At 39.6% G+C, this 22500-nt stretch overlaps 1 protein-coding gene across 5 annotated transcripts in view; it reads right to left on the minus strand.

Moving 5' to 3' along the window:
• Window positions 1–3134: 3134 nt before the first annotated feature.
• Window positions 3135–22500, minus strand: part of LOC132841838 (nuclear valosin-containing protein-like) — a 36225-nt gene continuing 16859 nt past the window's right edge. For 4 of the 5 annotated variants that reach the window (XM_060864405.1, XM_060864402.1, XM_060864404.1 and 1 more), the window contains 14 exons: window positions 21214–21348; window positions 19945–20046; window positions 15753–15870; window positions 14287–14431; window positions 13897–14170; window positions 12535–12756; window positions 11473–11577; window positions 11145–11207; window positions 9767–9886; window positions 7611–7710; window positions 7422–7528; window positions 7238–7314; window positions 6803–6879; window positions 3531–4067 (listed from right to left, as the gene is read on the minus strand). In XM_060864405.1, coding sequence (XP_060720388.1) covers window positions 3772–4067; window positions 6803–6879; window positions 7238–7314; window positions 7422–7528; window positions 7611–7710; window positions 9767–9886; window positions 11145–11207; window positions 11473–11577; window positions 12535–12756; window positions 13897–14170; window positions 14287–14431; window positions 15753–15870; window positions 19945–20046; window positions 21214–21348 — 1941 coding nt within the window. In that variant the 3' untranslated portion in view covers window positions 3531–3771. Of the gene's footprint in view, window positions 3226–3530; window positions 4068–6802; window positions 6880–7237; window positions 7315–7421; window positions 7529–7610; window positions 7711–9766; window positions 9887–11144; window positions 11208–11472; window positions 11578–12534; window positions 12757–13896; window positions 14171–14286; window positions 14432–15752; window positions 15871–19944; window positions 20047–21213; window positions 21349–22500 lie in introns of those variants that run through there. The other variant, XM_060864406.1, reaches the window with a different exon arrangement.

Below are 22500 nucleotides of genomic sequence, written 5' to 3' on the forward strand. Positions count from 1 at the left end.
GATTTATAAAGCGTCACACCAAAACAGCCTAAACGTTCCAGCAACCTGTTTTTAAATCCATGACAATGAAGGAAAGATTTGTGCAGAAGAGAAGAAAAATATTTAAAAAGTCCCGTTACAAACAAACAGTTGTTGACAGGTAAAAGAGAGAGGAAACAAATATGATTTGAATATGAAAACACAACGTGTGTGTGTGTGTGTGTGGCTTGTTGGTAGATCAGATTTAAGGCATATCACGAACATGAAATATTTACATAGGTGTAGCTTTTGTTTATTCTGGAGGCCCAATGAACTGCAATGCTAAATGCTTGTGTGTGTCTGTGTGTGTGTGTTTGGGTGCGTGTGTTGTTGGACATTTTATGTGTGTGTGTCTATATGTATATTCATTGCGCTGTCACGGGCAAGAGTGTGACCCATTGCCCCACTAAATGTACAAATTGACCAGGGAGGAAGACAGGTGTTATACGATTATTTTATGAACACATAATTCAACAAAAATAGATATAATTAATGTTACCTGTAAAGTGCATTATTTGGAACAATCCATGTCATTTTTTATGCAAGTATATGGAAAAAACCCAAGGTGAAGGAGGGTTAATATAAAGATTTAATTAGAAGTTCATTCATTTGTTCATTCATTTTCTACCACTTATCCGAACTACCTCGGGTCACGGGAATCTCAGGAGTCATCGGGCATCAAGGCAGGATACACCCTGGACGGAGTGCCAACCCATCGCAGGGCACACACACACACTCTCATTCACTCACGCAATCACACACTACGGACAATTTTCCAGAGATGCCAATCAACCTACCATGCATGTCTTTGGACCGGGGGAGGAAACCGGAGTACCCGGAGGAAACCCCCGAGGCACGGGGAGAACATGCAAACTCCACACACACAAGGTGGAGGCGGGAATCGAACCCCCAACCCTGGAGGTGTGAGGCGAACGTACTAACCACTAAGCCACCATACCATTTTCAGTCTCTATATGTATAGAACAATTTTGTTTGTGTTTTTGTTTGTTATTAGCCAATAGTTTGTGTTTTAATATGATTTTAGGGCAATCCCTCTACTGATAAAATGTGATCATGGCTCTGTACCAGATATTAATACCGTATCTTGGCTGTGTTTTTTCATTAGTTTATACATGTTTAAATTGAACTTCCTTTTGACCTGTCATGAGGTTATTGATGGCTCTACACCAGGATACACCTTCATATACAGTTCTGTTCCAACTTGATCTAGTTATTCAAGGTGTCAAACTAGTTGCAGCAATTATGTTTAATAAATAAATAGTTTAATTACTACATTTCTTTTTAGTATTAAATTTCTAGATATTCCATAACATGATATTGGCTGTTTGTTTTTGAGTACAGTGACAGTGTGAGTAATACATGCTGGGTCCAGAGTTTGTCTCGTAATTTGGTGCTGGAGTTATGGAGAGCATCCTCTTCAGTATCTGCACTGCTACCTGATCCACATTGATTTTTTGTTTGTTTGTGAATGTTTACATCTGTAGAGTCCCAAAAACGACACCGTTCTAAACAGTTTATCTGTCAATAATTTGTTAAAATATACCTGAATACAAATCTTGATTAGAGAGAAACCTTCTTAAAAAATTTTCTATTTTAAACACATTGTTTTATTATTCGTTGTACATTTTCTTTTTCTCCATCTCTCATTGCCTATTTTATGTTACAGCATGTTTAATCATTATACTGTTCATTTTCTTAATAACTCGTGAAGGATTTTCTCATCTCCTATCACTTGTATGATATTGAGAGGGGCGTGTCTTATTTACTCAGGCAGTATTCGGTGCATCATTAGCTAATCCGTTTGCACAATAAGTGCGGGAATCTTCTAGATTAGGAGTAATACCACCACACTAAAGTCATATTAAATGTCAATATGACTGTAACTGTATTTTATTTGGAGATATGCATCATGTTTGTTGTGACAGACCACAAATATTCAGATCACTGTTTCTTAGTATACTTTTTATTTTGATATAATAGTTGCTACGGCAACTTTGCTTCATTGTTTACCTGCACGTCTTAAAGCTGAATTTCAGCTTGAATGTCATCAGCCACTAACCCCAGTAAAACAACACATTTATAACGTGTACAACCAAAGAATAAATGAGCAGAAATGAGGACTTGCTTGTTTGTATTGTCATGGCTGTTTGTTACTGTGGTTGCTCGAACCTGCCCACAGCGCTACAAGGCACTGGCTGATGGATAAACTTTGTGTGCTTTTTTGGTATCTTGCATTAGTGGATTCACCTCAGGAAAAGACTTTAAATAGTGAGAGATGTGGATTGGTTCTTGGTGGTTTTATTTTTCAGAACAGGATAACCATTTAATGTCACTGTAAGATATAATGGAAAAATAAGCAGATGTTTTTGTACTTTTGACAAACCTGGTTATTGCAGTAAGGTCATAACTTGTATAAAATACCATTTCTATTCCTAGCATCTATAATTGTTACTTTTCCTTTTGGATCCACAGATTATAAGCCTGCAAGTGAGTCAAATTGGTCATTTGATGAAAATTGTCTTTTCTGCTGCTTAAGACGAGAGAAACTGTATGTAGTTTCTTTTTGTTTTCCGTGTCTAACTCTACTGTAGTAACTAGGAAGGGAAAATTTACAGGCAGAGTGGTGGACAGTGAAACGTCCCAGTGCTGTAATAAGAAATAGCAGCACTCGCTGAAGGCTGCTCAACCAATTCTCTACACCAAACATCTTGAAAGTTCTGCATGCGTCTTTCTTTAAATTGAGACCTTAATTCTCTATGGGTCCATAGTGAATACATCAAACATGCTAAGCTAAAGTGAAACATCTGTACAGCTGTGTGACTACAGGGACGATTCTGCTGGAGAAATGATTTCCTGTATCAGTATTAGAGTCCGTGCTGGAAAAGACTTTCAGTCATTGAAATCTCTGTGTGGGTTGATAACATATGGCCATGTTTAATTTCATTCCTGCTTTGTTGTTATGGTTTGCTGCATTTGTGTGAATTTATTAAACCAGATTAAAAAATGTCCTTCATGTCATTAAATAATTTAGGAGATAAATGATGACTGAGGTTTTTCAGTGTGTGTATTTACAGACACACAGACACACTTCCAAGCTCGTGAACACCAAAATTTTTTTATTTTAACAGGAAAACTCGGCTACTGCCCGGTGAGAGATTCACGCAGTTTGTTGTACATGAGCCGGTCCTGTATGGAAAAAGCAAAACGGAATCAAATACTTCAACTTCTGGCTTCTTCTGTAATTGAAAACCACATAATAATTCTAGATAAGCCTCAGTGACATCAAATGCCCAGAGGGTGAGACTGATTATTATTTGCTTTTCTAACAGAGGAATGAGAAATGATGCAATGCCTGAAAAGATCATTTGCTGCACAAATTCCACGTAGCACAGACCTGTTTATTTCTGCAACCACAAACCAGGAGCCAGAGCTGACTTTGCTACACCAATGCAAACAGTGTATAAATAGCAGCTACGTTTAATAATAATAATAAAAAATCTCACTATACGACACTCATCTGGCGACGGAAGAGTGGGAAATTTGTCTAGAAGAGAAAATGTCTTGGCAACTTATTCACCTGGTAACTGGACAAACTGGTTCACTGAAGCACTCGACAAGCATCATGAGTTACAAGAACACACACATGCACCTGCTTACATCCCAAAAGGCCACGGGTTTTGAAGCTAATAGAGCTCTTAGGGGAATCATTAGCTCTTCTGACTTGATGCTGGGTTACAGAACTGCACTTGTTTTGGATAAACATCTAAACAAACAGACTAAACTGCAGACACTATAAAAGCTGCTCAAGGTATGGACTGTTTCCTCGCTCACTTTTCTTGACTTATTTATCCGGGAGAATAAACAGTGTATTTTCAGACATCTACATAACAGTATTATTGTCTCCGGCACTCTTGCGTTTAGTGCACTCACCTTTTTGGAGACGGACGGCCGCAGCTTCTTAAAAGCCTCCTCAAAATCCTGCCGGCTGACTCTAATGTCTTTAACAGACCCGGAGGAGAATGTGTGCCCTGTGTCAAAGGAACAATGGCAAAAAGTGGACCACATGGACCCGATTAACGCATTTACATTCAAGTGTGACCATTTGTAAATACAAAGGAATTATTGGCATTTCTGTGCACAAAAAATAGATTGGAAATGTAACATTTAAATAGCACCACATGCAAAAGGCTCCAAAGACGGGGTGGTCAGAGCAGATTCCATTAAATTCAATTAAAATTCACTTTAATTTCAATTTATCTATATAACGCTTTTAACAATAGACATTGTCTCAAAGCAGCAGCTTTACAGAAGAATAGAAGCAGAATAAAAAAGGTAAAGTTTAAAATTAAGTTACTATTTATATATAACATCGACCCCTAATGAGCAAGCCTGAGGTGAAGGTGGTGAGGAAAACCTCCCTGAGATAATATGAGGAAGAAACCTTGAGAGGAACCAGACATCATCATTTGGGTGACACTGGAGAGAAAATAATGTAAATGTAAATAATGTCCTTTCTACAACAGTTTGTAGTTGAGTGAATTGTGCAACCAAGAGCTCCTGAGGACCTAATTTCTGAGTTCATTACAGACTTAACACTAGTTTCTTCCTGCTAAAGTCTTCACATGTTCACTGATAAAGTCCTGAGCGCAAAGCTGATCCACGCAACTAACTTATGTTTGGGCAACAAGACACAAATGTACTATAATGTACTACATCTCAAAGGCATTTTTATGATATACAATCTTGCATATAAACGAGTGCAGGCGGGTTGGAGTGGATGGAGAAAAGTGTCAGGAGTGTTGTGTGTGACAGAAGAGTGTCAGCAAGAATCAAAGGAAAGGTGTACAAGACAGTAGACCAGCTCTGCTGTATGGGTTAGAGACTGTAGCAGTGAGGAAAAGACATGAGGCAAAGATGGAGGTAACAGAGATGAGGATGTTGAGGTTCTCTTCAGGAGTGACGAGGAAGGACATGATTAGGAACGAGCACATCAGTGGGACAGCTCAGGTTGGCTGTTTTGGGGACAAGGTCACAGAGACTAGATTGAGATGGTTTGGACATGTACAGAGGAGGGAGATGGTTACATTGGTACAAGGATGTTGGAGATGGAGCTGCCAGGTAAGAGGTCAAGAGGAAGGCAAAAAAGACATGTGGTAGCCTAGTTGTTAAGGTGTTGGGCTACCAATCGGAAGGTTGTGACTTCAATCCCAGGTCCACCAAGCTGCCACTGTTGGGCCCCTGAACAAGGCCCTTAACCCTCAATTGCTCAGTTTTACAAAAGTGAGATAATGTAAGTCACTCTGGATAAGGGCGTCTGCCAAATGCTGTAAATGTATTTCAATACTATGAAGCTCAGCATTACAGTAAGCAATAACATTTTATACACCGACAGGCTGTTTGTGTGTGTTCCGTGATGATACAGGATTGTTTCATATTGAAAACAATGTTAAGAATGATTATCACATCATTACACACACACACTTCACAAGAGAAAGAGGAGAAGCTGAAAGTCAGTGGTATGGGGAAGAGAATACAGGCATGCACTGTGCTCACCGTCTCTGGATACAGAGACTAAATCACACTTAAAAATGTGACTGACGATTGATGAGGCATTTTCTGTTTATCATTAACTGATTTAAAAAAGCAAATAATACAAATAGGAATAACTAGTGTGTTAGGGACTTTCTTCAGTTCAGTGCAAATGTTTCCTTTTTTACTGACAGACATTTGGGACTGAGATGAAAAGATGAACATGAGACGACAGACCAGAATTTCACCTTTAATATCCTGCTATCTACATCGTTATGTGTTAAACAGCTTAGAACATGAGACCTTTGTTTCAACACACCCATTTTTTAAGCCATGAAGAATATTGCAGCATGTGACAGGTGTTTCTTGCTGAGGTCCATTCAGAATGCCTGTTAATAGCTCTGAATGTCTACTACAGAATTGAGCCCTGGGTTTAAACCAACATGAAGACCAGAGAGCTGTCTGTGGAGGCTGAGAAAAGAAACCTCAAGCTGGCCAAGGAAAACAACAGCAGTTGATGACAACCCTTGGGAGAGACATGAAGAAAAACCCAAAAACAACAGGCAGTGACAACAGAAACTCCCACAGGTCAGAGGTGAAAGCATCAAAATCAACCGTTCAAAGACGTTTACTCATCAGTAGGAAGGATCACAAGGCCAGGTTAGAATTGACAAACAATTAAATTGCTGTGAGGGCAGTGTGTAGCTTGGTGTTGAAGCTGTTGAATGACTGATTAAACTGGTTGAGACTGTAAATCCCAGCACTGCCACGCAGTTACTGCTGGGCCCTTAAAGAAGACCCTTAACCCTCAACTGCTCGGCTGTACAAATGAGACAAACACAAGTCACTCTAGATAAGGTTGCCTGCCAAATGCTGTAATTTAGCCAGAAAAGTTCTGAATGCGGTTACTGTAAGCAAGGGATATGTGACCAAATGCTTATCTTAAGGCTATTCCATTTAAAATACTCCTGCACACCTAAGAACTGGGTGGTTGCCCCCAAAGGTGCCATGCTTTAAATCATTTAATACAATGTACCAGATGTAGATATCAGAAACTAAAACTGGGATCTATTGTTGAAATAATACAACTCTAAATCCATAGGAGCAAGAAGACATCTAGAAAAGTTTAATAATTAGTAAATAAATAAAATAAATAACCGTTTGTTGGAGCTGTTCCTTATTTTTACTTAATGAATGTGGCAACCGTAAATGTGTGGCATGCTGGTGTGTTTACCTGCATGTGGTATATGGAGATGGGCATTTAATGCCTCAACCGAAGCCGCTCTCACCAGTGCTGACAAGTCTGCCCCACTAGAGAGAGATTGAGAGAGAGAGAAAGAGAGAGAGAGAGAGAGAGAGAGAGAGAGAGAGAGAGAGAAAGAGAGAGAGAGAGAAAGAGAGAGAGAGAGAGAGAGGCTTTAATAAGATAAACTTAATAACTCCACTGAAACTAACATCACATCTGCAAATTCCAGTCAATCTCAATAAAACAAAGTCATCACCCTTAGCAAAAAACTGAATAGCGACAATAAAAACATCTAGCATGCAAATAAAGTTCTTTGCATACAAAAGCATGAAATGTTTTACATTCAAAAGTAATATATAATAAACTACCTATTTTGTTCTATCACACATTTAGCTTTATTCTTTACTGTTGTCTAATACTCACGTGAAACCGTCGCAGCGCTGGTCATGTGCAATTTCCCTCAAGCTCACATCCAAGTCCAGGCGAGGTTTAGTTCCTCCCTGTGACAATTCCATGGATTATTAACAATTTACTTTCAATTCAGTTCCTGTTACTGGTCTATACAATCAGATTAATACAGCTATCGTGTTAAAACAAATAAATTCACCTTGGTAATAGCGAGCAATATTGCGTGCCTGTCTTCTGCTGGAGGGAAACCGACATACAACACTTTGTCCAAGCGGCCCGGTCGAATGACTTCTGGATCTATGATATCTGACCCAGATCAAATAAAGTCATCAGATAAATGTTAGAAAAGACATAAACATGCATGAAATGCTTTGCTGGCTCTTTTTACCTGGCCGGTTGGTGGCAGCCATGATAAAAACTTGGCGACGCTTCTTCAACCCATCCATCTCGGTCAGCAACTGGTTTACCACACGTACACTGGCTCCTGACTGAACACACAAACCAAACACAATCTGCTGTTCACATCAGCTGTGGCATTTTCAATCACTCAGTACATGTATTTAATTCTATCAACAGAAGTGAAGATTATACTGTAAATGTGAGCTATACAGTAATGTAGGAAAGATTTCCATAAGAACACATGAAGAACGTTTCTTATTAAGTTAAAGAAGACACAAAGAATGTGTCTAGCTAGCTACTCATCAACCCTGTGTAAAAAAAATAGTTTTATCACCTCAAAAGTTGCTTCATATTGTGTGTGTACCTGGCACAGTGCCTGACCAATCAGGGTTAATCCTATCCTGCTTCCTCAACTTAAACAGCTCCCATTGTTTTAACCCTCGTCTGAGCCGAAAGACACTGAAGACTGTTAGACTAAGACATGATGTGAAATAAACCTTTATTGATGCACTGTTTGATAGCTGAGAGAAGGTATTTAAGCAAGGGCATTGCTGGGTCAGCTCAGGCAAATGCTGTGGGCTGACGTGAATATCTGGACATTTGCACGTGGCTGAATGCAGATGTAAACACTGCAACATACCAGCCACAGTCACTCACTTCTTGCCACTTCTCCCTCTCCCATTTTCTTCATATTTTCTCCCCAAACGGGTCACCTACCAATCCCCACCCACCTGCCAGCTCTCCCCTATCACACAACAGCTACCAGCTGGGAAAGACTGGATGTTAACACATGCTTCCTCGAGACACATGAAGCCAGCAAACCGCTGAACATCTTTGCTGCTTATTCTCAGTCACTGGACAGTGTAACAGATGGAGGAAAGAATGAACTGCCCTCTTCCACTTCCACAAGCTCACAGGCAGCCACTTTTGTCTGTTGTTGCTGTTATTGACAGGAGAGAGAACGTATGGCCACAAATGGCTGTGATAACACATACTGTCCCCTCCAAAAGTATCGGAACACAAAGGTCCGTTCTTTTGTTTCTCAAATACACTATTAGGGATTTGGATTTTAGGGACAAGATGAATTTAAGACCATAAAACATTTCTACATTAATTTCCTAATTTTTATATCTAAATGTGTTTAAATTAAAACATGGCACCTTTGGGTGAGCAAAAGTAAATGACCTATTAAAGAAAGTAACACTTAATATTTGTGTTTTTTCCCAATGGCAATAATTGCATCAAGCCAGCAAGATGTTTCAGGGGGTCTCTACTTTCAGTCTCCTCTTCAGGATGTGAAATGATGACCAACAGGTTAAAATCCACACAATTCACTGTAAACTGACAGACAATGTTTCTGTAAGATTTCTGAATTCATTCTACTGCAATCGATAATGATTAATAATCATTAATTACCAGCAGCAGCCATGTGAGCTCAAGCCATGACACTTGACTGATGAGATGTTCTTTTGGATCATGAGCAAACCCTTTTTCTCTCCATACTTTACATCAGTTTGTAGAGGCTCTGTATTTCTTTGTGAATTCCAATCTGGTCTTCTGATTCTTATTACTGATGTGTGCTGTGGTCTTTATATTTCTGCTCTTGAAGTCTTTATAGAACGGTGGGTTGTGATATTGTAAGTTGTTAGTGACATCATTGTTGTTTCTGGGTTTTACTTTACAATCTCGCACAATGTTTCTAATCATCTCCTCTTGTTTGATTTCCAACCTGTTGTATTGGTTATGCCCAAAGCTTGTGCAATGGCTGTTTTTCTTCAAAATGCCTTGGTCTTCTACCTTGACAGCTTGTCGTGGTCTTCATGGTGCCGTATCCTTTTTAACAACAAATGCAGTCTTCACAATCAAAACCCAGAGCTCATCCCGAGAGTGGACTTTTAGAGATATTACAGAGATAAACAATCAACCTAACAGGACACACCCAGGCAATGGATGGGTTCAACAAACGGTGCATTGTTCTAAGTTGTTTGATGTATTTAGAGATAAATATAAGGAAATGCAAAACCAAGCTCTATTCTTCAGAGACTAAAACACTACTTCTAATATTAACCTACATGTATAAAAGCAGTTCTCTTAAACCTGATAAATCTTTCACACCAAATAGTGAGAGTTATATTGCGTAATTACCTCATGGCCAGAACGTCTGGGGCAAAGGGCATCAATCTCGTCAAAAAAGATGACACAGGGGGCAGCGTTTTGTGCTCTCTGGAACACCTGGCGAACTGCCCGTTCACTTTCACCAACATACTGCAGAAGAATTTGATTCAAGAAAAATTAAGAAACTGTACAATTTTATTTATACATAACACCTGACACGAGGAAATAAAACGATAAAAATATGTATCGCGATAGACACGTAATCGATAGCGATACAAAATGTGCTCGATAAAACGTTAGTGAACAAAGTGCAGAGAAAGTCCATGGTTGAGGAAAGAGAGGAGAGGAAATTATCTGTAGCTGAATCCAAGAGTAGTGAGGAAAAAGACTCAGGATCAGGAAGAGAAACAAAAATGTGCCAGAAGCTACAGAGGAAGGGGAGACAGAGTGGAAGTTGTGGCAGGTAAGAGCGAGGGGGCAGTTTTAGGTAGGATAGTTTTAGGTAGGTAGTGATGGTGAAGGATAGAAGGTGATGATCGGTGAGGTGTAGTGGGGTAGCAGTCATGTCTGTAGCTGGGGGAAGACGGGTGAAATCCAGGTCCAGGACACTGCTTCCTTTGTGTGTGGGGATGTAGCTGTTGAGTGTAAGGACAAAGGAGTCCAGAAGAGTTAGGGGGGAAATGTGTCCATTTCTTCCAGGAAGTCTCCTAGGGGACCAGGAGGGCAGTAGACAACAATGATAACAAGGTTGATTGGAGAGGTGACTCAAATGGCATGGAATTCAAAAGAGGAGATGGTTAAATGAGACAAGAGGAGAAGTGTAAAACACCATCTCCTTGACAATAACCACCACCCCTGCTTATTTTTTGTGGTGAGTGAGAGAAAGCATAGGCAGAGGATAAAGCAGCTGATGTAGCAGTGTTCTGTGGAGATATCCAGGTCTCTGTTAGCACGAGAAAATCAAAGGAGTAATGGGAAGCTAAAGCAAAGATGAAATCAGTTTTATTTACTGGCAATTCCAGAGCCCACCTACCACCACTGTTTGAGACTCACACAAGAGGAGGGTAGATAAAGTTATTTGAAATGTGACTTCTGCACTGTAGACAAGAGCATCTGCGACAGTAAGAGTTGAATACAGAGATGGGTTTGAGGAACATTTTTTACCAGAAGACAATATATTCAAATAAAGAGAGTTAAAGCACTCATCTAACATTACCTGAGCTTATAGCTCTCTACAAAGCACTTATATACCTCAGTATCAAGAAAATGACCATTTTACATGACAATACATGCCTTCTAACAAATAACCAGCATTCTGAAAGCATTATGATTCATTTAAAAAGCATGATTTTGAACTCCTGGGACTTTAAACTAGAATGTATGGCACGTGAGCGCCTGTGGAACTCACCATGTTCAGTAGCTCGGGGCCCTTGACTGATATAAAATTTAAGCCGGACTCGTTGGCAACAGCCTGTAATAATAAACAGAGAAGGTTAGTGTTTAAGCTGTAAGGCTGCTAATTTACAAACCCTGCTTAGAGACAATGTTTCTAGCAGAAACACACATTTACTGTCTATCTTTTAGAGACTTCAGCCAAATCGATGTTTTGTGGATTTCTAATTCTCAATGAAGTTGTAGAACTGATGGTGGCTTTGAAATAAAATCAATCACTATGAATAAATAACAACTGATAGATACAGAAAAAGAGCAAATCTAGAGAGGAAACGTCGGTATACTTTGGCAAGAAGAGTCTTTCCACAGCCTGGAGGTCCAGCGAGCAGCACTCCGGCAGAGGCACTCAATCCCATAGCTTCGAACTGCTCTGGAAAACGTACAGGAGCCTGAACACACACACACACACGCACACGCACACACACACACATTCTAATCTCAAATCTTTTAAAATCTTCTACAAAACACTGCAGCTTTATAAAACACTTCAACTCTAAACATACGGGTTAATAAAGGATCTTCACATTATGTATTCGCAGTACATGACCTAAACAATGACATTCACACACTAGCAATGTGAGGCTTTGGTAGCTTGTCAACTAGTTAGGAACATGACATGTCCTGGCAGAAAGAAATTCTTAAAACTCACACAAACACCAGCAGCTAAGTCACTGTATCAAGTCCATGTGCTCATGTAATTAAAGTCAGATACCATGTATGCAACTCCATCATACAACTGAGACAAACTGAGACTTTTGAGGGTAATAGAGGTCAAGCCTGAGTATACAGTGAGTTAAAGGATAAAAGATAATAGACGTCTAATAAACAACTGTATCAGAAGATATTCCTAGTATCTTTGTACATTCAGTACTTTTTGCATTAACATGTACTGTAATTCTCCAGCTTTGTAGTCACACAGAACAAAACAGATTCCCTTTTGAGTCTCTGTTGGTCTTGTGTCTCAGTTTCTTCCTCTTTTTTTCTTATTATCAGGGAGTTTTTTCCCATGACGCCGTCACCTCCGGCTTGCTCCTTAGATATCGAGATCTAAATTCAGATTTTGTTCAGACGGCTTGTGACAATGATCTACACCAAACAAACTGAACTGTACTGAGCACAGAGATCTGAAATTCAGGTCACAGCTGCTCTTTAAATTGCCCTGTTTTAGAAGTCAGTATGGAAGTCACTCCCTTTAAACAAATAGAAAGTTCATAATGAATGGGGGGAAAAAAGATACATAAATAAAAACCAAAACTAAAATTAGTGTTTTATCAGTGTTTTTTTTTAAATCTCATGTTATGATCTAATAGATTTCTGAACATTACTAAACTGTGTGCCAATCCTACCAAGATGGCCATGGTGAGTTCCTCCCAAATGTCCTGCAGTGCACCGACATCATCCCGGGTGACATCAGGCACAGTGGTGAAACCTTCACGCTTGGCAAATGGTTGGACCCGTGCCAAAGCCTCCCTGAAGTCATCCATGTTGATGCAGAGATCAGCAAGCTGTTCCTCACTCAGAGATTCGCTGTTTCTCAGCAGAGACAGCAGTTGTTCTAGCTCCCCCTGCTGGTGAAGAGAAAAACAAATGGCTTTCACAGCATAAAAGAGGCACTACCTCTTCCGTTCACCCACTTCCTTGTGTGTATAAATTATTTCACTTATACATAATATGCCTTCAGCATTCTGCAATTCTCACTTCAACCTAGTATGAACTTTCTGACTTGTGACCTAATTTATAAATCAGCAATTAAGCTGGCTGGAATCCTGCCTATTAATTTGAAGTGTCTTGACATTTTTCTAAACACTGTTCAATGTGTGACACAAATCACAAACAGGAACAAAAACTTGAATACAAGTGATGCATGAGAATCATTTAAATTTTCAATTTACTGAATTTGCAGAAAACAGAAAATTCCCATTTGATTTGTTGCTTGTCAAAAGAATCATAGCTTCGTCGGTCACTTGGTGATGTCTGTAAGGAGATACTGAAGCACTAGACAGTAGGAATATGAGAGCATTTGTTCCCCCTGCTATGTTTGTGTTCATCTTACATCATCAGAAACATGCATGAAGAACACAGTAAGGCACCTCACCTCTTCTGTGTCCCATGTTCTATGGAAACTAATGACGAAACACACGATTACTTTATTTCCTTAACAGGCCCGAGTACGAGTAATCTCACCAAGCCACATGACTGCTTCCACATGAACAATTATTTCTGCACGCTCTGCCTCAGACTAAACTGCCAGTGTGGAAGCCCACAAGTCTTCTAGACCTGCACAGTAACATCAGTTTGCATGCATGTGTTTTTCTTTTTTAATATAGATCAGATCTTCTCCATTTAGATGCTCCAACAGGTGAAGTTCATTAAAACCACGGTTTAATACAGACAAAATGTTGATGGCTGCTCCGTGTTCTGAGTCGCCACAGCGGATCATGTGGTCCGCATATTAGATTTGGCGTAGGTTTTTAGTGGCTGGATTTGCGCCCTGCCTTTGAATCGAACCCGGACCGTGGCAATGAGAGCGCGGGATCCAGCCACTGGAGACCACCAGGAGGCGGACAGACAAAAACCTAAAGGTCTGAGAATATTTCCAGTGCAGTTATTAATTGAGTTCATTTCAGGTCATTTCTTAGTGAATGTTAATACAGATCACAACATTCAATTCCCCTTTTGATACTAGGCACAGATATAAGCACACCTACTTTTGGACTTAAATGATCTGAAGCCTGTCCACTGTCTTCTGCCACATCACTGGACGTGCTTACATCCTGGGACTTGGTCCTGACATCATCGATGTTCTGACACTTGATACCAGTTTCGAGCTGCAGCAGCAGGAGTCGGTTTACAGCAGTCATGGTTGCCTCACGGCGCAGTGCCATCAGATCCGCACCGACATATCCAGGTGTGAGCCGTGCCAGCTCTGCAAAATCAACGTCTTCTGCCAGCTTCAGCTTCCGACAAAGAGTACGAAGAATTCTGTAGCAGAGGAAAAAGGAAAATTGTTTATTAGGTGATGTACGAAATAAAGGTCATTGTTTTGCATGAGGTGCAGCACATGGAGTCGTTGCAGTGTAGGTCTGAGGGCTACGTACTTGATACGCACTACTTTGTCTGGCATTCCCAGACAGATTTGTCTGTCAAAACGTCCTGCCCTTCTCAACGCTGGATCTAAAGCATCGGGCCGGATGGTGGCTCCAATAACCAACACCTGAGCTGAGTTGTGTGAGGAATTCAAGTCTAAAGAGGAAGGAAAATACAGTCTGAGGATGAGAACATGACCGAAGCAAACACACAGTTAAAAAGCAAAAGCTTGTTTATCCTTAAAAACAATAATACAAAAAGCGATAAGAATAAAGGAAGACACAGATTTTAAAAAAATATTATTTATTTTTGGCATTTGACAGACGCCCTTATTCAGAGAGACATACATTTTTATCTCATTTTGTATAACTGAGCAATTGAGGGTTAAGGGTTAAGTATTTTAAAAAACAAAGGGGGTTTTTACACCTGGTCACTTCATGCGTTTTCTGTGATCAGATAGCTATCCGATTGTAAAAAGACCAGGTCTAAATGCCCTAAATGCCGTTTTCGAGACGGATATAAATCCGATCGTTCAAACCGCTTCAGGAGGTGGTCTGGGACACATTTCAGATGAAACTGGACAGATGTAAATGAATGTGGTTGTTAAAGCCACATACGTCAGCGCTATACTCCTCCCAAACGGAAGTACGTCACTCACAGGTGATCTTTCACCCAGGTGTCTCGTTGGGGCTTAAAATGCACTGCAGCCGCCAGCAAACAGCAGCAAACAGTAAATGCTGTTTTTTGTAGCATAACCATCGTAAAGTTTTTTATCTTCTTTTTGATTGCATTCTGAAAACCGCACACACCAAAGCGTGTTCCATTTCAATTACCCCGGAAATGAGGTAAAATATATTTGTATTTTGGGCGGGAGTAGAAAGATCCGATTCGCCAAGACGCATTTGTGTGGCCTAATGTAAATGGTATAGTTTTAACAAATCAGATAGCTATCGGATCAGAAAAAACACATGAAGGACCAGGTGTAAAAAGGCCCAAAGAGTGGGGAAAACAAGATTACATTAATTTCTGACTAAATTAATAAATTGTATGCTTAAACATTTCCTTCATAACTTCCTCAGTCTTTGAACTTATTCTCTGTGCAGCTCTGGATTATTCTCAGCAGTAACATTGATCTCAGCCATTACTGGAGACGCAGAAAAGCTATAAAAGATTTTCAAACCTACTTTTTCATTATTTCTTTGTTTTTGTATTTTATATTACAGTTGTTGTTTTTTTTTAAACATTTGGAGCAAACCTCTCCATGCTAGATCATCTATCAGAGCTGCTGTTACAGAAAAATAATCAACATCTGCTGAACAAACAGATTTGAACGTTCTCTAGCACTAACACACACAAACACACACACATAAAATCCTGCATTATAAAAATACAAGCTGCTCATTTCAGCAAATGTCTTGAACTGAACCATTAAATCAGGGGGTTTATTTTAATCATGAGCTTATCTCAAAACACTCACCATCCATGCAGGTGAGTAACTGAGCAACAATTCGTCTCTCCATGTCCTCGGAGGCCACCTCTCTCTTTGGGGCGATGGCGTCAATCTCATCAATGAACAGAATACAGGGAGCACTGCTCTGTACAGGAGGAAGACAAATATGCAAATATATTTTGAGGAGAAGTGGAAATAAATGTTGAATAACAGATATACTGTAGTGTAAATATGATGGGAAGTTGGGTGTACACTATGTGACCAAAGGTGGAACACATGACGTCTCATTTCAGATTTATCCCAATTTTCTGTTACAATAATCTTTACTACTCTGCAAAAGATTTTCTCTAGTGCAAAGCTTTTGGGATTTGTGCCCATTTAGCCATAAGATCTTTAGGGAAATCAGAAACAGATGTTGGGTGAGTGGGTCTGGGGTGCAGTCAGTGTTCCAGTTCATCATAAACATGTAATGTTTCAATGGGGTCGAGGTCAGTGGCTCCGAGTAGGACACTGTACTTCCACTCCAACCTTAACAATGTCGTCATGGAGATTGCTTTGTGCACAGGGGCATTGTCATGCTGGAGCAGGTTTGGGTCTCTTAGTGGAAGTAAAGGGAAATTAACGCAATTCTAGACAAATCAGTGCTCCCCAATTTGTGACAAGTTTTGGGGACAAACCACATACAAATGTGATGATCGGTGTCCACATACATATAGTGTATGTTTAGAGCAAGATCAGTATCTGTAAAAAGTCAATTCATGTTGAATAACAGTCACATACACAATAAACAGCTATACAATATGCTGCAATATTTATAATCATACCTGCAAACTCACAAGAGGTGAAAAAGGTGACAAGGTTCGAAACCCCCCCCCCCCCCTTCATTTTAAGAACTTAAAATGAAGCACTCTGACAAGAACATAAAGGGAAAAGACAACATTTGCTTCAAGTGAAAAAAGCACTTTTATTAAACCTATTTTTACCAACATTTCTTGGAAATAATTTTTCTCTGTACAATTTGAGTGCCTTGGAACTTTAATAAATTGATGAACACAAATCTTGCTATTTCTTTTGTTTTTTTGGCTGCCACAAGCCTTTCAAGTGCCAGTTTTCGTTGTTTAGCAATATGTCTCTTTATTGCTTTTTGTTTGTTCTCTGCGGCTTGAAGTGAGGGACGAAATAGGTGATTGCCTTATCTTGCTTCTGAATGCTGATTGGTCAAAAAACGCGAGGATGATTGAGACATGAGGCGTCATCTGCTTACTAGTGCTTCACATTCCAGTCCAGTTGGTGGTCGGTGAATGCACCAAAAGCTGGTTTGCCATCCGCCATAAAAATTCATTAGAAGTAGAGACGCGAGGCATCAGCTTGATAGATGGTTTACTACGCTGCGTCCAAAACCGCCGCCTAAGCACTACTTCGCCTAATTATTGGATGGAAGTAAGCGGTTTCGGATGCAGCTAAAAGAAGACACCCCCCCCCCCCCCCAACCAAAAACTCTTCGGATCTACACGATTCACACAAATGACATATTATGATTAAAAAATGCCGAATTTCGCCGAAAAGCGACTAGTTTGCAGGAATGTATAATGGACACGTCAGTGTATTGTCACTACGCTAATATCCCATTTGTTAGCTGGGGAGCATTTATGATGTCCTGAGTATGGTTCTGAAGGTAACATTAGAACAGTCTTCTAACACGTTACAATCCTTCACGCTCTCTGAGATCACAAAACTCAGGAGTTCTGGTAGTTCCCAGAATATCTAAGTCTACTAAAGGTGGTAGAGCGTTTTCTTATTTAGCTTCCAAGCTCTGGAATAGTCTTCCTGATAGTGTTCGGGGCTCAGACACACTTTCCAAGTTCAAAAGCAGATTAAAAACTCATCTCTTTAGTCAGGCATACACATAATACATGGGATCCAGACATTGTACCAGCTCCGATTGTCTTCCGTGCGATGAAGATTTTGGACCTCCACTGAGACGAGGCCGACTCTGTGAGAATTCTGAGACATCTACAGATCTACCAGCTCCAGTTGGACTCTGTGATACTAAGAGGAGATCTTGGACTCCATGTGATCCTTACACCAATACAGCATTTGTTTGACTGTATATTTGTAATCACACCCTCCAGTGTCACCCATATGAGGATGGGTTCCCCTTTGAGTCTGGTTCCTCTCAAGGTTTCTTCCTTTACCAATTTAAGGGAGTTTTTCCTTGCCACTGCTGCCTGAGTCACCCAAGACTTGCTCATTGGGGATAAATACAGTACATATACATACATACATACATACATACATACATACATACATACATAGATACACACATACAGTACATACATACATACATACATACATACATACACACTGTGATCTGTATATATCTTGAATTTTTATTATATTAATTCTTTATACTACTCCTTATGTTTATCTTTTGTTCTATGTTTATGTTCTGTAAAGCTGCTTTGAGACAATGTCCATTGTAAAAAGCGCTATACAAATAAACTTGAAATAATTTAAAAAATTGCTTTAACACTAAACATTCTTAAGTTAGAGTTAGGGTTTTGTCCAGCATGGTACATTTAGGTTTCCATGATTTCTGTGTGCATAAGATGAATGAATTTTTGAACAGAAACATGAGATATACAAAGCTGCTTTCAGATTTGGCCAAAATAGGGTATTTCAGACAGCTCTATAACAGAAACATGACTGTTATAGATAAAAACACTGTGTGTTAAATATTATGGTATAAATTATATCATAGGTCACTAACAGGCGGACTGCGGTCTGGGTCCGGACCCAGAAGCTGTCCAATACGGACCCGGACCTAGAGCCAAAAGGTTATGATTTAAAACTTGACGAGACGCTTCTATTTTATCCGGCGCATCTTTTGCAATCTTTACAATAGTGGTAGTGAAAACGCACAGACCAATTGCATGCGAGTTAAACCATCCCATGTGATACCACTTAGCCAATCAAATCTGTGCATTCCTGAAGTAAACACTGCGACTCAACAGCGCAAGACAGATGAGAGAGAATTAGAGTAAAGTTACAGGTGAAAGAAAGATAGCGATACATGTAGAAAACAAAGGGAGAGAAACAGACGAGTGAGACGGAGAAAGGGAGAGAAACAGACGAGTGACACGGAGAAAGGAAGAAAAACAGTCGAGTGAGACGGAGAAAGGGAGAGAAACAGACGAGTGAGAAGGAGAAAGGGAGAGAAACAGACGAGTGAGACGGAGAAAGTGAGAGAAACAGACGAGTGAGAAGGAGAAAGGGAGAGAAACAGACGAGTGAGACGGAAAAAGAAATAAAGAACAAATGACGCTCTCCAAAAAAAGAAAAGTGGACAGCGAAAACATTTACTCCAGAATGGACAGACTCATTTCTGTTCACACTTCCCACTGGGAGCCAGTGTGTCTCATATGTTCAGAAACCGTGGCACTTATTAAAAGTGGCAATGTGAAACGCCATTATGAGACAAAACATACAGGTTTTAAACAAACATATCCACTCAAATCTGAAGACAGCGTCCCTGAGACAGCTTTCCCAGGTCTGAGGGAAGTAGCCCTATACTGTACATCCTGACCATGTTTGTTTGACTCTACATACAACTGTGAGGCAGCTTTCTCTACAATGAACATAATCCAAACTAAATACTGTTCCAGGGTCACTAATGAGCACCTCCACATGTGTATGAGAACGGCCCTGACTCCATTCAAGCCCAGGTTTAACATCCTGCCAAGCTAGAGCTCAGTTCTCTCACTGAGATATAAAAGGGAAAGTTAAGCACTTATTTAAACATACACAATTTTCACATTTTATTTATTTTCTTTTTGAAAAAAAGTTTTATTTATTTAATGAGAGAACATTATACATATCTACAATCATACATATGTTCAGTTCTATGTTACGTGACAATAAATATTGTCAAAAGGTTTTTGAATTGTACTGAATTTATTTGATTTGACAGTCAGGTATTGATTGCTTGCAGATGTTGATACAACTACTAGGCTACTTAAATATAATCACACTAACTAGTTAGACATTATGATCTTCCGAACCTTAGCTTCAAGAAATTTTCTCTTACTGGACCTCTTTAAATTTTAGTTGAATACCTCTGTATTATATGTATGTATATAGCACATGTCCACTCCACATTTAATAAGACAATAATTCAGTGTATGTTTATTCTTTTAAATGTGTTTAACAGTGCACTTACCACAGCTTGCTTAAACAGCTTAGGTAGTTTCTGCTCCGATTCCCCCACAATGCCCGACATCAGCTCTGGAGCAGAGACCTTCAATATGGTCCACCCCATTTCCTACACAGAAAGCTCACAGATCACCAAGCACCAATGCCAAACCTCTCCAACAAACTCACTTATATAAACTTGTATTACATTTGCTACGTAGTAGTTACTATTTAATACCTAACATATGGCTATTTAAAAACAGGAAGGAGTCAAGCATCAATCTTTGTTGAATAGTAGGCCAATAAACAATATTCGGTCTCATTTATCTTCTTCAACTACTTTCATCTTTTCCTGTTAGGGGTCACCACAGCGAATAATCTGTTTCCACCTAACTCTATCCTCAGCATCCTCTACTCTCGAACCAATTACCTTCATGTCCTCTTTTAACACATCCATATATCTCCTCTTTGTCCTTCCTCTTGACCTCTTACCTGGCAGCTCCATCTCCAACATCCTTCTACCAATATAATCATCTCCCTCCTCTGTACATGTCCAAACCATCTCAATCTAGCCTCTCTGACCTTGTCCCCAAAACAGCCAACCTGAGCTGTCCCTCTGATGTGCTCGTTCCCAATCATGTCCATCCTCGTCACTCCTGAAGAGAACCTCAACATCCTCATCTCTGTTACCTCCATCATGCCGTTTCCTCAATGCTACAATCTCTAACCCATACAGCATCGACAACTAGCATGTTTAAATTCGGTCTCATTTATCAAGTTATTACAATTTATTCTTAGGTCAAACTAAACTAAAAATTCCTGCCAGATTTACAAAGTATCAGTAAGTTACATGTTAATAACTGCCATAAATCTCCTGTAAATATCTGACCAGGCTTCCAGCACAGCTGATTTACATACATTTAGCCACACCCACAAATCTCCATAAAAGGCAAAGCTTACAGGGAACTGAAACAAATCAGCAAACTGATTACTAAACAGCAAAAGAGTGTTTACTCAGTGTGGGATGTGAAATCTGCCATTAATGCAGTGACACTCCTTCTATGTGGAGTTACAAGAACCTTCATGCTCTCATATCATACAGATGTTTTTTTTTTTCAACTTTAATAAGTATCATTTATGAATTTGTGTGTGACTCCTCTTGTGAACAAGCTTCAAATAAATAAAGTTTGTCAATGAGACCCGTTAACCTCAACACTCATCAAAACTTCTGACTATATTACGCAAGCCAGTCACACAAGGCTCTGATTATTTGGAACATCAGCATTCACACACTCACCCCAGCAACAGCTTCAGCCAGGAGGGTTTTCCCACAACCGGGTGGTCCATGAAGAAGTAAACCTCGTGGAGGCATCACTACTAGCTGCTGGTACACTTCTGGATGACGCATGTGTATGAGTAATTTACACAACTCCTAAAGACAACAAACACAGAAAACACTTTACACATAATAATAATAATAATGATAATAATAATAATACTTTGTTTTCAGCTTTGGCTGTTTTAAAAAGTCCTTTATAAATAAAGTGCTGTACATTATAAAATACAGATAATAGAATAATTAAACAGAAACAAAAAATAATAACAGCAATAATTCAGAACTAATAAAAAACCAGGGAATAGAAATGTGTTTTCAACCGGTTTTTAAACAAGGAAACGGTGGGTGCTGTCTGATGTACAGAGGCAAGTTGTTCCATAGCCTAGGAGCAGCAACAGAGAAGGCACAGTCTCCTCTAAGCTTCCTCTTTGGCCTTTTGGTGTCAAGAAGCATTTGATCAGCTGACCTAAGTGAAAGGGCAGGACTGTAGGGGTGAAGCAGTTCTGTAAGCTATGTCGGGGTCTGACCATTTAAAGATTTTAAAACAAATAATAGCACTTTAAACTGAACCCTGTAATACACCGGCAGCCTGTGAAGTGAGGCCAAAATTGGTGTTATATGGTCACATTTCCTTGCACCATTCAAAAGACGTGCAGCGGCATTTTGGACTAATTGAAGGTGAGACAGAGAAGACTGGCTAAGACCAATATAGAGTGTGTTACAGTAATCCAGCCAAGATGTAATAAAGGTTGTTTATTCAAATTGTTGCCTGGACACAAGTTTTTATTTTTGCCAGGCACCTTTAAGTGAAAAAGCTGGACTTCACCACTGCACTAATTTGGCTATCCAATTTAAGATCAACATCCATTTTAAAGCCTAAATTACATACCACAGATCTAACATAAGATGCCAAAAGACCCAGGTCAACAGGGGAGACTTACAGGAGCCACTTGGGCCAAACAACATCACCTCCTGGAGAAACGTTGTCTCATTTCACTATGTACTGTGTCAGCTATAAATGGTAGAAATTACAATAAAAGCTTCCTGACTTAAAATTAGTTTCTGAATGAAATACAGACAGACAAACAGGGATGAGAATTTTCTCTCTTAATAATTATAAATGCTCATACACATTCCAGTCAGAATATTTTTGAATGCAGTATGACACTAACAGGCAGGAAGTCTTTACCATCAGGTCATGTAATGTTAATGACAGTTTCACTCACACTCGCTCTCTCACTCAGTCAG

Source organism: Tachysurus vachellii, chromosome 2 (assembly GCF_030014155.1).
Source record: "Tachysurus vachellii isolate PV-2020 chromosome 2, HZAU_Pvac_v1, whole genome shotgun sequence".
Lineage (NCBI taxonomy): Eukaryota > Metazoa > Chordata > Actinopteri > Siluriformes > Bagridae > Tachysurus > Tachysurus vachellii.